Here is a 21,127-nt window from a genome sequence, read left to right as displayed (position 1 = left end):
ACACACGCACACACACACACACACACACACACACACACACACACACACACACACACACACACACACACACACACACACACACACACACACACACACACACAAGGTGGTAAAATACAGTACAATGAAACTGAATATATAATACCGCCTTACTGTTGGAAAAATACCTAATATTGATTGTATAGAATGTGAGAGATGCCTGTGGAAATTCAGGATGTCTGCGCTTGGCCTTGTCATTGTACATGCTTATGACTGGGCACTGCCCTTGTCCAGCTACTTCTATGTTTTGGCCTATTGCTTGGAATGGATTTAGTGTTTGTACGAGTACTTCATTGATGAATAATTCAATTGTCAACACCATAAGACGTTGTACAACAAAAGGAAAATTTGGATAATGGATATAATATCACTTATTATGAGCATTACTAATTATGTAGACATTGAGCCATCTGAATTCCCATTTTCTCTTTGTTGTATTGTATTTCTTATCATTAGACAATATAGTATGTCTTGACATTTTATTTCACAGGTATTGTATTTATTTTAATGCCATTTATTTATGATAGTCTAATTTCCTTTGCATTTATTGTATTGCAACGTGTTTATGTGTGTGCGTGCGGCGTGCGTGCGTGCGTGCGTGTGTGTGTGCGTGCGTGCGTGCGGCGTGCGTGCGTGTGTGTGTGTGTGTTTGAGAGAGAGAGTGTGTGTGTGTGTTTGAGAGAGAGTGTGTGTGTGTGTGTGTGCGCACACTTGTGTACAGCTGTGTAATGATACCTTGAAATGAAATGGATATGATCATAAATACAGTACATTATTCCAGGATGAACGCACAGATCAAACAGAAATAAGTACTGTAAATGCTTTTAGCTCCAGACTGAGTATGCTTGGTCACATGATTCCTTTTTTTTTTTTTTTTTAAAGCTTAATTTTAAGCACAACTACCTATCGAGGGAAAATATGATGTTGTGGCCATGTCTATTTTTCCCATTTCCTCCTCATTGTTTATTGTTATACAGTACATGAAATGCATTTCTCACCCAGAGGGTAAAATGAATTGTAACACTTCACATCTTTACAATTTTGAAGTACATAAATGAGCATGTCTCCGATGCAAAATTCTGTGATGACGCCAAAGCAGTTTTATTGTGTGTATATACTGTACATCCAAATAGATCTGAAGTGAAACACAATGTTTAATAAATGTTATAAACATGCCCAATCCCACACACTGCTGTCTGTACTGTTACTGTTGGGTTGTTCTTTCTTTCCTTCTTTCTTTCTTTCTTTCTTTCTTTCTTTCTTTCTTTCTTTCTTTCTTTCTTTCTTTCTTTCTTTCTGTCTGTCTGTCTGTCTGTCTGTCTGTCTTTCTTCCTTCCTTGTTATTTATTGAAATTAGCCACTTAAAATGACAGTTATCAGTTTTGTTCATTCTGTTTTATTGGAAATAACTACAGACAGTGGATTAAATGCATAAATATAATATGTACCTCTGCAGCAATGTAAATGTCCCCCAAAACCAATCACACACACACACAAACACACACACACACAAACAAATAAATACTTACACGCATGCATGGACAGACGCACGCACGCACACACATACATACGCATGACAGGTACAAAGACATTTCTAAAAGTAAAAACAACTTAAAAGGAGTGGCTTCACAAGGACAGTCAACTTAAAACATTACACTAGTGAGGTATTAGTAACAGATACATTAGGTAAACTCAGCAAGAAAGTTTCTTTTTCAAAAATTGTGCAAGGGGTTGTACCTGTAAGAGAAGGGTCAACATTATACAAAAAATACACTTATATTTCAGACAGAAACAAGCCGCCAGATCTTCATACTGTACCATACCAACTCCATTAAAAAAAAGCCTCTGCTGTATCATTGCCTGCATCTTGTATTTGTTTCATAGTATTTCTCAAGGCTTTATGGTTACTTACTTGATAAATCAGGGCAAGCTCTTACATGCTAGGGCTTTCATACAGTATACAGTACAGTAGGCTATTACTAGAATTGAACCCTTAATGACGATGGCAGAGTCAACAGCCATATTGGCAGAGATACATGATATTGTGATCCACAAACCGTCTTCATCTACTATTTTTGTGTAACAAACTGATCACTCGTCAACTCATGCATTCATTGAAGGAACAGACTGGCAGGCCGCATTCAACAAATATAAAATAGACCCAATTAGACCTTAAGCACAGAATATGACAAACAAGTAATTTTTAAAGAGACCCTGATCCCCCACCCCCCGGCATTGGTTTTTTTTGCACGCGCACACACACACACACACACACACACACACACACACACACACACACACACACACACACCACAGGTGTAGCCTCAGTCCCCCTAACAATATTTACAGAATATTTCAAAAGAGGATCAAAATTGCATGCACACACACACACACACACACACACACACACACACACACACACACACGCACATTGAAAACACGCACAACCAGGCTGACTTCAGAGGAGAGGACGGTTGTCGTGTCTCCAGCATCCTCCACCAGTTCAGCAATGGCATCAGCTCTTTCAGCTTTCCCCATATGGCCACCAGAGACGATGAGGATGATGATGAGGATGATGATGATGATGCCGGGAGGCCTTTAGTATAAGCCACACCCTCTCAGATTGTTGGCAATAATGATGTCTGTGACGGCTGCAAACACCACCTGGACATTGCCCGTGTCAGTGGCGCACGTCAGGTGACAGTAGATCTCCTTGTTGGCTGACCGGTTCTTGGACTGAAACTGGCTCTCGATGTAAGCTGTGGCGTCGTCGTATGAATTGTTTCCTGCAGGGGCCAAAGGTGACAATGTGGCATTTTTCATCCATAACACTGTGCAGTATGCATTTTTTTTAGTTTAAATGTCGAAAAACATTGTCTTAAGGTTTTAACAAGATTAAAAAATGAAAAGATTTGTCCTAATGTCCTAAAATGGAATGTGTAATATGCTGTGTTGTTTTATATAATGTGTGGGTATTTAAGTGGACAGAAACGAGATTCAACAACAAAATTTGGTCATGAAGATTATAAAGTAGGGCATAAGCAGCAACATGTAATGTGTGGATAAATGTAGAGTAGGGAGGCATATAACGTTTCGTGTAGGAGGCCTCTTTGATGAGTAGATTTTGTATCGTGATTCTTTGTTTCGTTGACCTACAGGTAATGACTGATGGGAACTAATGAGAATACTAAAAAGGCCAACTAAAGGATTTGAGGTGACCCGACTTAAAGTTCTCTTCTGTTTGAAGTCTTTGCAGTAAGTCAGACAAGACAACTATGTGGGCTACAGGTTGATTAAACTTTTCTCTCATGGCAGCTGGCTCAAGACATTTTATTTACACTGCAGATGTGTCACCTGTATACTCAGGAAAGCAGATGCTGAGAGGAGACTTGGTAATCTTCTCTTGAAATAAATCCTTCTTGTTGAGAAAGAGGATGATGGAGGTGTCCACAAAAAACTTGTTATTGCAGATGGAGTCGAAAAGTTGCAGCGACTCGTGCATTCGATTCTACCAAACAAAAGAGCACACAAAAGAGTAAGGTGTGAAGGTATGAATGGATGTGTTGTAACAGCAGTACTGTACTGTAACTAGGGTGGTAGTAGTCTGGTAACACGTTACTTTAGGGCTTTAATTACAGTGTACTTACTCATTAGGTACAGTGGAATAACTGGTGAAATAACATGTAAGTACAACTGTAGTACATGTTATTACATTATATATTTTATGTATCGACATAGGCTACCATAATGACAATAATGGCCATAATGCACTATTAGGTGGTTTTACAATACTTTGACAAAGTGATGAATTTTTCCAGGGAGGCAAAGGGCTGAACGGAGGCCTAAGACATCCTTGGTATGTAGATACACAAAAATACACATTGTGAGTACGATGTAATAACATGTACTACAGTTGTTACACCACATGTTATTACACCAGTTATTCAACTGTACTTAATGAGTAAGTACTCTGTAGGCTAATTAAAGCCCTGTTAAAATAAAGTGTTACCGAATATTTTTCTGCAGTTATACAGGTGGGTTCTATACGACAGTAAACACAATCAAAAGGAAAATATATGGAAATCCAGGATATGTTTCAAATGTTTTCTTTCTCACCGTCGTCTCGTCTTCGTGCAGCATCTGGTCATAGCCGCTCATGGCCACACAGAAGATGATGGCAGTGACATCCTCGAAACAGTGGATCCACTTCTTACGCTCGGAACGCTGACCACCGACATCAAACAATCTAACAAACAAATCACACGTACAAGTGAGACATTTGTTGATTGTCCCCTCAGTTCATGTTTTTTTTTTAAATCAGCCATTTATGTTTGATTTATGTCTATCTCAAACTGCCATCTGTGTCCAAAAATAATATTTAATTTTACATCTAAGAACACACACTAGGCCTACACATAGCTCATATTGTTGACTCAACTTAATCAAGTCATGTTATTACTTCCATTCAGTTGAGTCAACATTTAGGCCAGTGTTTGTATGGGTTTTAGAAGAAATGCCGGTAACACTTCCAAATAAGGGGCCATAGTTAACCGTAAAGTAGCTACAAAATAATACTTAAGTAAGGGTTAATAATCATTACTTAATGCCACATTAGACACATATTACTTGTTATTAATGCATTAGTAAGCAGTTACTTAACTATTAGATAACTATTACCAGGGGTGCACATAACTGGTACGCAGGTGCGCATGCGCACCAAAAATTAGCAATGCGTACTGCCACCTCGGTCACTACGGCGCACTTGCGTACTGACTATCTCAACAGACTGTTGATGTTGGTGAATGGTCAAACATGTCCAAAAAGAAACATACAACAGTAGCCTAATCAGTTTCTTTGGAGTTTCGTCAACAGCAAAGAAAATTGAGTCCGAGATTTAAAAAACAAAACTTTCTGAGAAGTGGGTCCAAGCCGTGGCTTGATAATGATGAGCGGACAGAAATGTAGTGCCAGTCCCTTGAAATGCGAAATCGTTCTGTATGTGGTAGTGAAAGCATGCGTTCCGTGTTGAACAGGTAAGGGACGCGATGTGTCCCGTTTTCGCATGAATGCCTAAAAATAGACATGTCACTCGCATATCAACTAGGCCTATAAATCTAACGACAGTCAGTGCGAGCGCGACCGAGTTGAGCTCCTGGCTCTCTCGTCCTCCCTCCATCATTATGGAATTGTGCCGTCTGTTAATTCCCAGAATGGACGCGCACTCCCGACATTCTCATTGGCAACTCCGATGCATAGAAGTTAAAAACTGAAAGCATGCATCCATGCGCGTGGCTTCTTAAATGCACGCAGTTCCCGGCCAGCTCCACTTCTTAATTTCGTCAGGTTTTTCCCACCATATTCCAAACAGACACCGCATACAAGTTATTCCCCCTCTGTGCATCAGTTAACAGGCATGACGGCGAAATCGGCAAAAATAGATGAAATCCAGACAATAAACACTTAACTTGAAGATTACCTGTACCATAGGCTAATTAAGATTTAAAGAATACCAAACTAACAACACATTTGATTAGGCTACCTTTCACCAGTTGCATTAGCCTTCAAACAGCATGTCAACGTTCGTGGTGAGAATGTTTTATCCTTCGACCCTGCAGACAGTGGACTTTTTTTTTTTTTTTAACCGCGGATGAGGTGCGTACCAAAACATATTTGCTGGTGCGCATATGAGTAACGGCCTAAAAAAGTTATGTGCACCCCTGACTATTACATTGTGTTACAAGTTAATTGCATATTATTATTTAACTAATAGATGAGTAATGGCACAGTTAATAGTTAATAGTTAATAGTCATGTCGTACTTAACTAAGGACCAAAATTAACACTTACTTAATACAAAAGTAAGGCATAACTAATGGTTAATTAATACATAAATATTGGGTTTTGGGACCCTTATATTAGAGTTGGCTGAGGATAACTAATGGTTAATTAATAGATAGATATTGGTGTTTGGGACCCTTATATTAGAGTTGGCTGAGCATACCTAATAGTTAAGTAATTAATCTACTGTGACATCTAGTTTTCACTCATTGAAATCACTGTAATTGTGGCAACAGGAGCCATTATATAGCAAGGATTGGACGTACATTTCTCAATGATGGTGGGGTGATGAGATGTAATTTTTTCATGTACCACTTATTAATTTTAATGGTAAAAACCCTACAATAAATGCAGAATATTATGAAGAGTAATAGTTTTGAAGCGAAACTAAACCATTCCTTTGTGATAATGAAGTTAATGTTTGAGAATATTAGCTCAAAGAAGTGCAGTGCATGATGGGTACGCAATCTACAGACAACAATATTTCGGTATTATTTAATCATTAGATATGCCTTGCTTTTGTATTAAGTAATTGTTAATTAAGGTCCTTAGTTAAGTATTACCTAATAGCGAGTTAACTATTAACTGTACCCTTAACTTAACTATTAGTTAACACTTACTTAATACAAAAGCAAGGCATATCTAATGATTAAATAATATCGAAATATTGTTGTCTCTAGATTGCGTACCCATCATGCACTGCTCTTCTTGGAGCTAATATTCTCAAACATTAATCTATTATCACAAAGGAATGGTTTAGTTTCGCTTCAAAACTATTACTCTTCATAATATTCTGCATTTATTGTAGGGTTTTTAGTGGTTTAGTGGTGCATGAAAAAATGACATCTCATCACCCCACCATCATTGAGAAGAGTACATCCAATCCTTGCTATATAATGGCTCCTGTTGCCACTATTACAGTGATTTGAATGAGTGAAAACTAGATGTCACAGTGAATTAATTACTTAACTTTTAGGTATGCTCAGCCAACTCTATTATAAGGGTCCCAAACACCAATATCTATCGATTAATTAACCATTAGTTATCTGCAGCCAACTCTAATATAAGGGTCCCAAACACCAATATCTATCTATTAATTAACCATTAGTTATCCTCAGCCAACTCTAATATAAGGGTCCCAAAACCCAATATTTATGTATTAATTAACCATTAGTTATGCCTTACTTTTGTATTAAGTAAGTGTTAATTTTGGTCCTTAGTTAAGTATAACCTGATAGCTACTTAACTATTAACTGTGCCCTTACTTATCTATTAGTTAAATAATAATATGCTATTAACTTAGGTAATACAAGGTAATAGTTATCTAATAGTTAAGTAACTGCTTACTAATGCTCAACATATGCATTAATAACAATTAATATGTGTCTAATGTGGCATTAAGTAATGATTATTAACCCTTACTTGAGTATTAGGTTGTAGCTACTTTACTGTTAATTATGGCCCCTTATTTGGAAGTGTTACCGGCAAATGCCCAACGTATTTTTTTTATTTGAAGGATTATTTTGAGTTTTTCACATTCCTCACATTGTTTCCAAGTGGAAGATGATGAACAAATACTTTTTTATAGGGTAAACCGTATTCTCCCATTAAACAAAACAATGTTGCATACCTAAAATTGAGATTCTTAAATGAGAAGTGTGTTTCCACAATGCCAGTAGTCTTCACACGGGTGCGGAGAATGTCCTGCTCTGTTGGTAAGTATTCAGGAGAGCCGATTCGCTGTAAGCTGTCCAGATAGCTGTAAAAAGGGAAACGATGGGTGCAGTAATCAGATCAGGTCAATCAAGTCAACACGCTATATTGCTGCCAACTAGGGATGCAAATGATTAATCGATTAATCGACTTTAATCGATCAGTGCCTTAATCGATTAAAAAACATTAATCGCAATTAATCGACAATTCAACGGACAACAGACCCAGGTGAAATGGATAGGCTATGTGAAGAGTGTGTGTGAGGAGGGGTGTGAATAGTGGGAATATTTAAATCACCTTTGGATTAAAGAATTGAAATAGAACTTAAATGTGGTATTTTATCTCAATATTATTTTTTTTTTTGATTTAGTAGGTTTTTTAGAGAAACATTGAGATTTCAGGGGGAAAACGCCGCTTATCAATTAATCGTAAGTCGATCGATAAGGCTATCAACTAATGATTAATGAATTAATCGATAATTTGCATCCCTACTGCCAACCCTACAAACTGTCATACGAGATGCTAATACAGTATAGAGGAGAATATTCATATTATATCGTTACTCTTTTGTAGGTGCACTGTGTAGGATGGTGGCCAGAGAAGGTATTGCAACTATGCTGCTCATTGAAACGGTGCTGCCTTTTGTCAATGAATATTTGCTAAACAATAAACTAATATTTACTAGTATGACCAAAGTACAGCAAGTTTTTTCGCTAAAAATGTCTATTTCTAGATTTTGAAAATGGCAGACCATGGAGAAGATCTCCCTTTTCATGTATGAAAAAACAATTTTCCCAGTCATAATGAATACTTTGTGAATTTGGTTTTCATGGGAAAGGTAACATTTCTGAATGGGCAGCATGAATTCTGGAAATAAACTATTCAAAATATTACACAGTGCACCTTTAACCATGCACATGCGCAAAGGGCAAGACGTGCGTCACCGTGTGTAATTCTATCTGCAATCAAGTGCTGTGAGCAGACTGCACAAGATGCCATGGAATGTATGGTTACCACAGATCAATAACGGAGTAAGTGAGTAAGCAACTGAGTAAGTACTTAATACTTTTCACTTGGTGGCAGTATTTATGGAAGCATGGGAAAGTACGCTGTCATCATTAAAGGAAGAACATGATTAGTATAGTAGGGAAGAGCTTCAATGTTTCCTTACTATTGTGCAGAGTCGTTGAGCTGGTACTGGGCGGATCGGGCGAAGCATTCCTGTGTGCCGGCATCAGTCCACAGGCGGATCATGGCGGCCAGCAGCTCAGCTGAGAAGGGCTCAGTGTCCTCCATGCGGCCCACCACGTCAAACACCAACTTTGCATCAGCCTGTGGCAACAATGAACACACACAAATGGCTAAGTTGAGCTACGTCTGGCAACATCTGGTTACATCTGAAGAGTTCAGATGCAAAACCCCCTAACTCCATTTCTGAAGACCTGCACTTCTATATTTTTTGAGAACCCGGTTGTTGGTTTGGTTTACATTCATGTACTTGATAATACATACAAATATTTATATTACATAAATAAAATGTAAAAATATGCACTTTTGATGGCTTTGTATTAAATAAAAATGAATTAAGATTAATTTCTGAAAAGGTGCTTAGGGGGTTTTGCATCTGAACCCTTCATCTGTACCTAAAATCAACATGGACACACACACGCACGTACACAAGTACGCACATACAACTAAGTTTTATTATAAGCCTATAGAACAACATAAAGTAACAACACACCCAAACAGGTAAGGCTATCCTGCTATTATCCTATATAGGCCTATTATATAACAAAACCATTATGACCCCACACAACAAACAGATCATAATCATATAGCCTATGTACTGTACTTTGAAAGAACTTCCATTCCAAACATCTACATTTAAATTTTTTACAGCAATCAATAGTACTGACTGTCAAGGTGGTGTACTCCCGGCCCTTTAAACTACTATATCAGAGGCATAACAATGCCCAAAATCATCCCTCTTAGACAAAGAGCTGGCACAAAGTGCACTAGTAATTGATGAAGTTGAAGGTTTTTGTTACTTTCAAACATTCAGGTTACAGGACTTTAATTGGATGCACACCCACAGACAGCAACTATCTCCTGGTTTGAGCGTGCCTACGATTGACACAATTAGGGACCATACCTGGATGTTTTACTTACATTGCGTCCAGCATCAGCATACTCAAGAGTGAGTGTTTCCATAGCACGGAGGACAGTTGCTAAACTCTGGATGGTGTTGCTGTAAACAACTGGTCTAAACTGTTTCACGTCATCGCCACTAAATCCATCCTCATGGATAATCCTGCACAACAAACAAACAGTTACAATAAAGTTAAGTTGCAGCGTTGCAGACAATTAGATTTTTGATTCAGTAGGAGCCCCACAATTGTTTTCACATTCCATGTGCATCATGCAGCTTCAATGAAGCGTCAGAGGTGTTACAGCAATGTAGGGGTGATCAATAGAGTGTGTGGACCTTACAAGGACCTGTGGTGCAGTCAAGAAAACATGGTCAAAATCAGAGGCTCTTAATGTAAACAATAATGCATAGACATTACAATGTCAAGAAACTAAACTAAAATTCAAAGAACTTGATAAATAAACAAACAAACAAACAGTCTGAGCTCGTGTCCAAAGGGCCAGGCCAGATTTCAACTTCCTCTTTGACTTTAGCAGATTGGAAGTCTTCTCCCAGGTTGTTCACTGGCAGCTGTATCCTCACTCCCATACAGAGCCCCATTACTGTGCAATACCAAGGCACTTCAACACAACAAAATATCCGTACAATGTCCCTTGTCCTTGCCTGCCACTCCACACTGTGCCCATTTACTCAAAATAAGACAATTACAGGACAGTTTCACAATAAACACACATTTTTACAAAAGAGTAATCAAGTCTTCTGAACTGATGCGATGCTACTAATGTAGTCATATATTTAAATACAAATTGATTGGAAATTGCAGTTCCATCTTCACTACCACCAGAGAACCCTAGTGGCCACTGTCCACCTGCAGAAGACCTCTTGTTCTTTCACTAGCAATGCTTTGCCATTAGAGGGAGTATTTGAGCTATGGCAAGTGACCAGTAGTGGAATGGTCCACTCCCCTAGTGGAAACTGCTCCACGTTCAAATGGAATCCACCATTTTGAAACTAAAATGGGTCACTAACTTCAGTTGTGCAATTATGCTGAAGAAATATAGGACTGGAACAATTTTGTGGTCATTTTTAAGCCACTCTTGGATACTCATATCTAGGTCACAGCAGGCTCTCTGTGCACACCTGCTTAACGCAGGTTTAGACCAGTTTTTACTTCACACCCATCAGAATTCTGAGCTATCTGCACCACCTGCTCTCCTCCGGGTTGCCAGATGACACTGATGATTCCCCCCCCCCCAACAAAAAAAAAAAAAACCACCCAATCTGGCATCATTGCCCTCCTCATAGCAAAGTTTGCTGCAACCACTTTGCTGAAAAATTTGCTGCAACCACTTTGCCTGACCATCGCCACTATGAAGCTCATGCAAGCTTAGTCTGATCAAGCTTCCATGCTAACTGAATTCTCAAAGCTGTGCATCTAAGAAATGCTACTAGACGAAAATATTGCAACCTCTAATTCTGATAATGTACGTAGGCCAGGGGTGGGAATGTTTTGAGGGCCATTCATGGCCCTTGAGGCCATCTTATTCGGATGCAATTTTAATGCTGTGTTGTTTCACATGAAATATGACATGTTTTGAAAAGAAATCTTAGAAATTACATTTGCAATACAATGAAGTTATATTTTCAGGGGACCTAGTGAAGGTGGGGTGTGTTGCAAATGGTGTCCACCTACAAATAATATAGGTAGTGCTTAATTTGTCAAGTGGGAGGTCCTGGAGCGCGGAGGATGGGTGGCTCCCCCAGGAGGGGGGATCTGTGATGTCTTTCCCTAAGGTTCCATCTAAGGTTCCGGAGCTCTCGTCTGAGGTTCCGGAGCTAGCTCCCCCTGGCTCCCCCTCAAATTAAGCACTGAATATAGGCCTAAAGTGCAGGGGGAAATCCTGAATTGTGTTCATTGTACAACCCTTGGAAGACTTTATAAAATTTGAAGTGGCGCCTCAAATGAAAAAGGTTTCCCACCCCTGATGTAGGCCTATGCGTTGAGATTTTAAACTGAAACTCCACCCATTGAAGATAGTTCACACACATTATGACGTTAAACCCAATGGCTGATTGTATTCTGTAATATTGGCCAACCTTGAAATGGCAGATAGCCTACAAAGCATTGCCAGACTGATTTGGTTGCATAATTTTGTGCAGTGTTGCAAAAAGTGTGGGTGGGCTATCCACCAGGTCCACTCCCTTAGCACCTCCAAACCTTGGCATGTAATCTTCCATGGTGCAACGCTATGGTGCATATGAATCTTGAGCCACTACTGCTTCAGTGTGTTTCAGAGAGCTAGCATTGCTCTGTTATGTAATATAATATTTTTCAATTCTCATGGAGTCAAATATTTTTGCGCAATATATTTGAGCACAACACACACACACACACACACACTGCATATCGGACACCTTGTTACTATAGCCTAAATTTGTTCATGTAAACTTCTATACTAGATGGTCTTGGACAGTTAGACCTACTGATGTAACATAATTTTCTGAAGGAGTAGATAAATCCTATATAATAAGCATACATGACAAACAGTCTTTGGGTTCAGGCACTGATGTAAGTAAGCAAACTTTGTTGTAGTTTCAGTTTGTTACCAAATGAGTGGCCTGATTGGTTTTAGCCGCATCAGTAGTAGACCCATATGTTAAGTCCACCTCTGAGACGTCAGCTAGTATTCGAGATTGGATTGAGCAACAAACCTGAATACATTGTTTAGAACATAGTCCCCACATTTTTTTAACGTATTCCACCATTTTACCTGTAAGCCTAGTAGCACTTAAGAAGATTTTAAAACAGCTGGCTAGTTAGCATACCAAACTAGCATGTAGTAGGGCCTAAATCCAGAGATAACTATTCCTCTGACAAATTACTACCAATTCTGATTTTGTCCTACTCCTAATGTTTATGTTTCCCAGAAATAATCAGAAACCCTAATGTGCAGTGCACAATAATGCTAAAATCAAGGTGGAGAGCTTTTCTAATGTTAAGTTTTAAAAATGAAAGTGGCGGTATGAGCAGAGCTTTATACTAAACGCTAACGCAAATGGAAGTAGGATATGATATTAGGTACAATTATTCTTATTGTTTCTAAATTAATATATCTAAAACAATATAAATGTAACCAAAAAAATCACATTAAAAGTACCATTATTTTAAAGACTTAACATTCCATGTTATTCCCAGGCTACAGTGTATTTTCATTCAATTTAATTATACAGGAGGAAATGGCCCATATAAACTGTGATACGATTACTTAGTGAATCAGGACAACAGTAATGGACAAATGATACCGTCGACGGGAAAAAAAAAAACATTAAATCCTCCAGCAACCAGCAACACAAATTCTTTCTATCTCTATACATTAATACACAGATAAGTTCAGATTTATATGATTAAGCTCTGCATTAGAGCGAGACTCTTTGGAGCCTAACTGGGCATACATATGTTCTGTTATATTATTGTTGTTTACAATCTGTCTGACTGATTTCATAACAAACCATTCCAGCCTCAAGGCCATGACGACACAATCTGCCTGGTCGCAGGTGACATTAAGTTTCTCTTAAGTCAATGACTTGTATGCTACAAATGAATCAAACTGCATAGATTTTAGACATGAAATAAAGTCATTCCGTGGAGCGTTGTCTCGACATCAAATGAAACAAAATAATTTGAAATAATAATAAGTGAATATGATTAAATACTTCTATTGCAATATGATATGTTATGCAACAGCATACTACTAGACAGACTGGACAGTAGGATCTAGTAATCTGATCTGGGTCTGTGATCTAGATTTCAACTAATCGATATGATTACAGAACAGCCTGGCTTCCGGCCTTGTCTAGGTTACAATTTCCCTTAATCAATTAGGGTGCTGATAAATAGCAAAGGGCCTTCACTAATGTGCCGATATACAATTCATACCGCAATTTTTCTTTTAAAAGGAAAAAAATACAGCTGCATACAGCACCACTTTCATACTCACATCACCCAAAAAATAAAAACTCATATATAGGTAGGTGCATATATACAAGTCGGACATTGTCATGGAAGACAGGATCAGTTACATAACAAGGTAGCCTATCCGTGATTATGTAAAGGAAGTGCATATGTACAACACTTTGTACGATAAAATGCATGTTTATGGTAACTAGTCTTGGAGAGAACATGTTACAGTTAAGCAAGTAGAGTTTTACACTACAGAACTGAACACAGATTTTACAACACATTTTGTACTAAAGCTACAGTTTATCTCTGCATGCATAGGCCTAGACGCACATTATGTATGTCTATGCATGTATTTATGTACAGTATGCAGAATGTACACTATGCATTTGTGAATAATGTACTGTACACGGGATGAATATATGTACCGGTATGTATATATGTATGTATGTATGTATGTATGTATACATATATACTCACATACAGTAGGCTGTATGTATGTAACATAGGCTACAGCGTATGTATGTATGTGTATGTATGTACGTACATACAGTGTATGTAACGTACAGTATGTATGTACAGTATGTATGTGATGTTCCGTGTAGAGTGGGTACAGTGCATTACTGGCTGCTTGTAATGACAGTAGATTATGTTTTAAAAGCTCCCCATTAAGATTACCGTGGGGCTTCGTGTGTGTGTGTTTATGTGAGTGATACATAGATGGAGACACTTATAGACACAACTGTCACTGAAGCACTGAAAACATTAAAACCATTACAGACAATAGAACACTGACAACTACACCAAACCCACTACAAAAAACGCACCCATGAGTGTATAATATGACACACACTTACTTCATCTGTTTTACAATGGTGCTTTTGCCCGATTCACCCCCACCTAAGGACACAAGAGACATCAGTGTAGTAGAGGTGAGAAAGTTGAGAGCAGGTACATCTCATTTTCCAAACACACACGCATAAACGCACACACACACACACACACACACACACACACACACACACACACACACACACACACACACACACACACAGCCATCTTCTGTTTCTCACCGAGAAGTAGCAACTTGACCTCCTTGGCAGCTTCGAGCCCATCCTCCTTCAAGTTCTTCTCAATAGCTTTACTCCGGTCCAGAGCCGCTCGTTCCTCTGCACTTAGTGTACAACCCATGACAACATGTAACGACAACAACAACTCTTCTGTTACTCTTTTACTCCACCGCTTTTGTCCTCCTCCTTTGTTTTATCACTGCCTTAACAAAAAAAAAAGAAATCAGGAAAAAACGGAGAGATCGGTTTATTCCTCTGGTGCGCTCTCTCTCTGTATGTGAAGCGGCCGAGCTCAGAGCGGAGATCAAGCAGTGATAAGGATTGTCCCCAAAGCAGTCCTATCCCACTGACGTCAGGCAGGCCACCCAGCCACCCACTTCACGCTAAAGCTGGGATTACAGACTTCTGGGTTTTCTGACATCAGTGGTCATTTTTCTGCCTGAGAATGAGAATGATGGTTTCCTGTCAGTCCCCCTTCAGGCATCCAAACGTGCCCACCTTAATTCAACTGGACAATTTTTCAACTCTCAGACCGATCAGTCATAAGCCCAGCCCCATGTGATCTGACCTGGTCTATACATCAACGTTAAAGATGAAAAGAAGAAGTAAAACATCTTTGTGTGCTTCAAAAGGGGAAGCAGCCACTAATAATAAAATGTGATTGGCAGAAATAATGAAAGTGAAAGCCTAACTGGGAAACTCCAACTCCCATTGTCATTGTGACACAGCACTCCACAGCACACAAGTGCACACTGCACACAGCAAAAGTGCATTTATGCCTCACCCGCGCAAGAGCGCAGCACCCAATGGCGCCCGAAAGGGAGCAGTGTGACGGGACGGTATCATGCTCAGGGTACCTCAGTCCTGGAGGAGGGTGGGGGAGAGCACTGGCTAGTTACTCCCCCCACCAACATGGCGGGTCGGGAGTCGAACCGCAACCTTTGGACTACAAGTCTAACGCCTTAACCGCTTACCTATGACTGCCCTTGACAAAAATAACAGGAAATCAGTTATGGGCCAAATGGATTCATTAGTTACAATCCACTGACACATATTCCAAATGACCTTGTTTTACTTGTCCAATTCAACCAGGTGATCAATATATCAGCCAATCACCTGTACATGTAAAATCATGCCATTTGGGGCCCAGCCGTGGCTCAATCGGCTGGGCACTCGACTGCTACACCGGCGACCAGAGTTCGATTCCGGCCTGGGTCCTTGGCCAGACCTCGCCCATCTCTCCTCTGATTCCTGTCTCTCTCAAGAATCCTGCCTCAAAAAATAATGCAGAAAAAGCCCCCCCAATTTTTTTTTTTTTAAAAGAAGTCATTTGGAATAATGTGGAACTAGATTGCAACTAATCAATTCATTTGGCCCATTATTGCAAGAAATGGTCAACACTGTGTGTTTATTTAGAGGAACATATTTCAATCAGTTTTGTCAACTGTGACAATGACTAGATGTTTGTGGGTGAATTTGAATCATTTCAGTTTCTTAAAAGTAGTCTATGTGTGTTGTAGGAATCGATCTGATTGCAATTCAGTCTACTCTTCAAGTCTGACCTGATCAAAGTTTAAATATGCAAACAAAACCTGACCCAACAACACCAATACCTACATGTGTTGAGACTGTGAACCCAGAAATGAGTAGAACCATTGACAACCATCAATCAATCAATCAATCAATCAATCAATCAATCAATCAATCAATCAATCAATCAATCAATCAATCAATCAATCAATCAATCAATCAATCAATCATAATGTGTCTTTCAGCATAGCTCCAGTTATTCACACAGACTTTAACTCCTTGCCAGCCGCAGAGTCAATGTTATAGCCTTCCTGTCAACAAAATTCTATTGGCCAAGTATTAATATATTAGTTATGACTCTGTAATATAATAGCAACATTGCTCTGATGTAGTTAAGTGTTTTCAGCAAAGAGGGAATAGGCCCGTCAACGGGCCCATCTGCAGTAAGAGGCTACGACATGACAAAACGAGACATGCCAAGACATAAGACAAGACAAGACAAGACAAGCCAAGACATGTCTGTTGGTGTTTGGGTAGCTGGTAATGTTCATATTGTGCTGTTGAATAGGGCTACTGCAGAGGATGAAGGATTTCTTATATTTGTTTGCAGTGGACGTTGTCTGAGCTTGCCTATGGAAGCAGTTAGAAGGAATGATGGAGGGGGTGAGAGGGGTCCTCTATGATTAGGGTGACAGCTGCTCAGTACAGCTCAGGTAGAGAGGGTTAAATATGACCAAACAATACTCTGAGTCACGTGAGCTAACTCTGTGAGCCCAGAACAAGACTGTAATGATTCAAGGAATTGGGATACAAAGGCAATTGAGTGATTGTAATCTCATTAAGCCTTAAGAATCACTGAAACCATATGCCAATTGATCACCAATCCTGGGGTGAATTTCTCAAAACCAAAGTTGCTTACTACATTAGCTACTTTGTTGTTTTCAATGCATTTTCCCATTGGCAACTACCGAAGTTGCTAACAGGCTAACAACTTCTCTTTTGAGAAACTCACCCCTGACTTCCTAGTTAGGGGTAGGGGACTCCAGTGATGATATTGGTGTTTCCATGACATCACTGTATACTATATTACTTTTCTTTGAATAAAATAATGGAATTATAATCTTGAGAGGATGTTCTTCATTTATTAATTGGAAATAAATTGATGAGACCGACACTGTGCTATGCCAGAATTATTATTAGAAGGTTGCAAACGCATAGTGTGTATAACTAAAGTATGACAGAGATCTACTACCAGTTCCTTTTCCATTCATTTCCATCATATTTATCAGTCAGAAGTGATCAGCCTGAATGCCACAGGGTAATGTAAGTGCATCTGTGAGCACAAATGCGAGTATACGAGGAGCATATACTATATGTAATAGTTGAATGCTTTCTGAGGTCACAAATACTTTTCATTTATCCGTCCATGATGGCAGTTTGTAGATGAAAATGTCACAGGGTGACAATGTAGCCCTCATCTGAACATCTGAAGTGAAAATCAGCAGCTGTGTGCAGAGAGAGAGAGAGAGAGAGAGAGAGAGAGAGAGAGAGAGAGAGAGAGAGAGAGAGAGAGAGAGAGAGAGAGAGACCAGGCACCCTAAGCTATCTCCTCCGAATGGGCGAATGGATGGATGCAGACCTGGACTGGTATTCTGTAATACAGGGCATACCCTGGTGGGCCGACAAATTTCAGGGGCTGATGCATTTGTTGTTGTTGTTGTTTGTTTGTTTTTAGCCCACCATTTACATGGGGTCGTGCACAAATGCCCAGGCCTTCTTTCAGTCCCCGTCCAGCCCTGCATGGATGGAGAGATGGCTGGATGGTTGGGTAGGCAGGGTGGTTGGAGAGATGGCTGGATGGTTGGGTAGCAGGGTGGTTGGAGAGATGGCTGGATGGTTGGGTAGGCAGGGTGGTTGGAGAGATGGCTGGATGGTTGGGTAGCAGGGTGGTTGGAGAGATGGCTGGATGGTTGGGTAGGCAGGGTGAATGGAGAGATGGCTGGATGGTTGGGTAGCAGGGTGGTTGGTTGGAGGTTTTCAGGAGAACATGTCCAGTGTGCAGGAGGTTTTCCAAATGGATTATTATTTCCCTGAGATGACAGCTAGTGCAGAGTGCACAGCACAGCTTAACACGCTTTTATCTTTATTACCGCGGCAACCTCACCGATCCTTCCTCTTGACCAACCCCCTTACACCGACAGGCTTTAGGTCATACTTGAAAATACACACAACAACCACACCGGGGAAACCAAACAATGCAACGCACTGCATTGTGTAATGTAAATACGAAGTGTAAGGAGTCAAAAGACCTGTGCTTTGACTCTACACAGTAATGCGGCTTTCTGTGTGTGTGTGTGTGTGTGTGTGTGTGTGTGTGTGTGTGTGTGTGTGTGTGTGTGTGTGTGTGTGTGTGTGTGTGTGTGTGTGTGTGTGTGTGTGTGTGCGTAATCTACTGATGGATACTATAACAGAACGGCCATGATTACCCCTTGGTCTTCCGCATTAAATGTCACTTTAGAAAACGAGGTTTTTAAAACCAGCAAATCCCCATAACTAAAATCATGTCTTATCTCTGTAATACTTTAATGGTGCAGCTGTGGAGAGTAATGCCCCAAATGCCGACCAAGCAGAAGCCTCCTCCATTACAGGGAGTCGGCCACAGTACACACACACAAACCATTAAGCTGCTGCTGCTGCTGCTGCTGCCATTTCATTTCTAAGAATAAAGAGAACCAAACTGTGAGATGCGGGGCGAGTGTATGGGACTGGAGGCTGGCTGGATGCAAGCAATGGTGATGGCAGCCTGCTGCACAACATGGCATCCCGACTGGGCAATGGGCAGTTCCCAGTGTCTGTATAGTAGCTGGATATAGGCCTACACAGTAAAAATGCAATGTCAGTTCAGCTCTTAGAGAAAGGATTTAATGTTATTGGGTGTATTTGAGCACTCTTGGAGTGTTGAATAAACAATGTGTTTTTGTTTTGTTTTACTGTGGGTCTACTTTGATACTTGGGCTGTGTGTGTGTGTGTGTGTGTGTGTGTGTGTGTGTGTGTGTGTGTGTGTGTATGCGTGTGTGTGTGTGTGTGTGTGTGTGTGTGCGCACGACCCCCTCCAAATACCAATAATCTATCCCTTGGCCTCCCCCCTGGTGGGTAAAACACTAGCCAACATGTTGAATGTGGACTGTCCTTCTCTGTGCAGAATATGTAGCAAACACTAGAAAATTAAGTACAGTTGGGGTTTACATAATTATGTGCTGTCCTTCTGGCAATCAAATTATGTGATGGAAGGCACAATGTCCATTTATTATTGTTATTTTATTTTATTATTATTAGTAGTAGTAGTTGTAGTAGTATTACTATAATAATAATAATAATTATTATTATTATTATTATTATTATTATTATTATTATTATTATTGTTGTTGTTGTTGTTGTTGTTGTTGTTGTTGTTGTTGTTATTATTATAAAAACTATACAAATGAATATACTGTATGAAAATGATCATTACATTACATTATATTACACTTACAGTAGCTGGTGCTTTTCTCCAAAGTGACTTACAGGGTATTGGTTACAATCCTTGGAGCAATATGGGATTAGGTGCCTTGCTCAATGCCAGGCCCCTTCAACCATGGATAGAGAGGTGTAGGGAGAACAGGTGGATTCCAACCTGCAACCCTCTGATCTTAAGTCCACCTCCTTAACCATTAAAACATTTTGTACAAGGTTTCTTATTTCCAATCATTAGAGAAACAAACAGAGTACTAATTACATCCAACTGGTCAATAAAGTTATTTCTGGAGAGATCCAGTCTTTGAAGCCGCTACAACCTTCACACCTGCTGTACTATTAAATCATCAATAATAAGCAGCACAGCTGTACAGTGCCCCCAAATTACTCAGTAATGGTGTCTGTCTGTGTCTTCTCATGCTGAGTAGGCTAGCCTACAGTGTGGCAGCCTTAAATGCAGTACACACACACGTGCACAGTGCACAACATCACTGGCCACTTCATGTAATACTGCCCTACTTATCCCTGAAACAGCAGCAGCAAGACAATGGCTCTCAAGGCTTACAAATAAAAAGTTAAAAAGAAAAAAAAATCTGATGCTCAACAAAATTGATTCATTCAATTACTATATTAATGAACATATAAATCGAGCATACTTGTGCAGACTTTGCGACCTGGTGATTTCACAGCTGGAATGGTAACACCACTGCCCAAGACAGGAGAGCCCTCCAGCAAGTTATCAAATCTGCTCAACGGGTAATCAAATCTGAACTATCAAACAGGACCAGGATCTTTACAATCAAAAGTGTTCAAGGAAGGCCAAACGAATAATATCAGATCCACACCACCCCAGCTAGACACATTTCACCCTACTACCATCTGCCCGCAGACACAGGTGCATGTACGTCCACATCACCTGACTTAGAGTGCATCTTAATATGTGACCTTGCCTCCTCCACTTGCGCTTGTCTCCTCGGCCCGCCTCCTGGCCCCTCCTCCGTGAAAAAAACGATAAAGTTTCCTAGCTGTCAGCCTAGCCACAACAACTTTTGAGGGACTGTTTTTCATTCACCATAACAATTGCAAACGAGAAAAAGACTCTACAATTGAGCTTTTGCAAGATATTGAAATATAATGCTGTTGTCAGTGATGTCATCATGACGAGAAGCGAGTGGAGGAGGCAAGTGGAGGAGGCAAGGTCCCATATTAAGATGCACTCTTACAGACAGCTTATTTCCTCAAACCATCAGGCTGTTGAACTCCAAACCGCCATAGAAATGAAACCACTCCTTCACTTGTCTTCTCTCCATTTTATCCAAC

At 39.9% G+C, this 21,127-nt stretch overlaps 1 protein-coding gene across 1 annotated transcript; it reads right to left on the bottom strand.

Moving 5' to 3' along the window:
* Window positions 1-2,629: 2,629 nt before the first annotated feature.
* LOC134438323 (guanine nucleotide-binding protein G(o) subunit alpha-like) lies at window positions 2,630-15,115 on the bottom strand. Its single transcript, XM_063187868.1, has 8 exons — window positions 14,767-15,115; window positions 14,551-14,593; window positions 9,756-9,897; window positions 8,758-8,918; window positions 7,504-7,632; window positions 4,153-4,282; window positions 3,391-3,544; window positions 2,630-2,822 (listed from the first exon to the last, which is right to left on the bottom strand). The coding sequence occupies exons 1-8, from the start codon at window positions 14,882-14,884 to the stop codon at window positions 2,635-2,637; spliced, it is 1,065 nt and encodes a 354-aa protein (XP_063043938.1). The 5' UTR covers window positions 14,885-15,115; the 3' UTR covers window positions 2,630-2,634.
* Between the last annotated feature and the right edge of the window lie 6,012 nt (window positions 15,116-21,127).

This window comes from Engraulis encrasicolus, chromosome 22 (genome assembly GCF_034702125.1).
Source record: "Engraulis encrasicolus isolate BLACKSEA-1 chromosome 22, IST_EnEncr_1.0, whole genome shotgun sequence".
In the NCBI taxonomy this organism is placed as follows: Eukaryota; Metazoa; Chordata; class Actinopteri; order Clupeiformes; family Engraulidae; genus Engraulis; species Engraulis encrasicolus.
The sequence above is the reverse complement of the archived record's forward strand: the minus strand, read 5'-3'. Positions and strand labels throughout refer to the sequence as shown.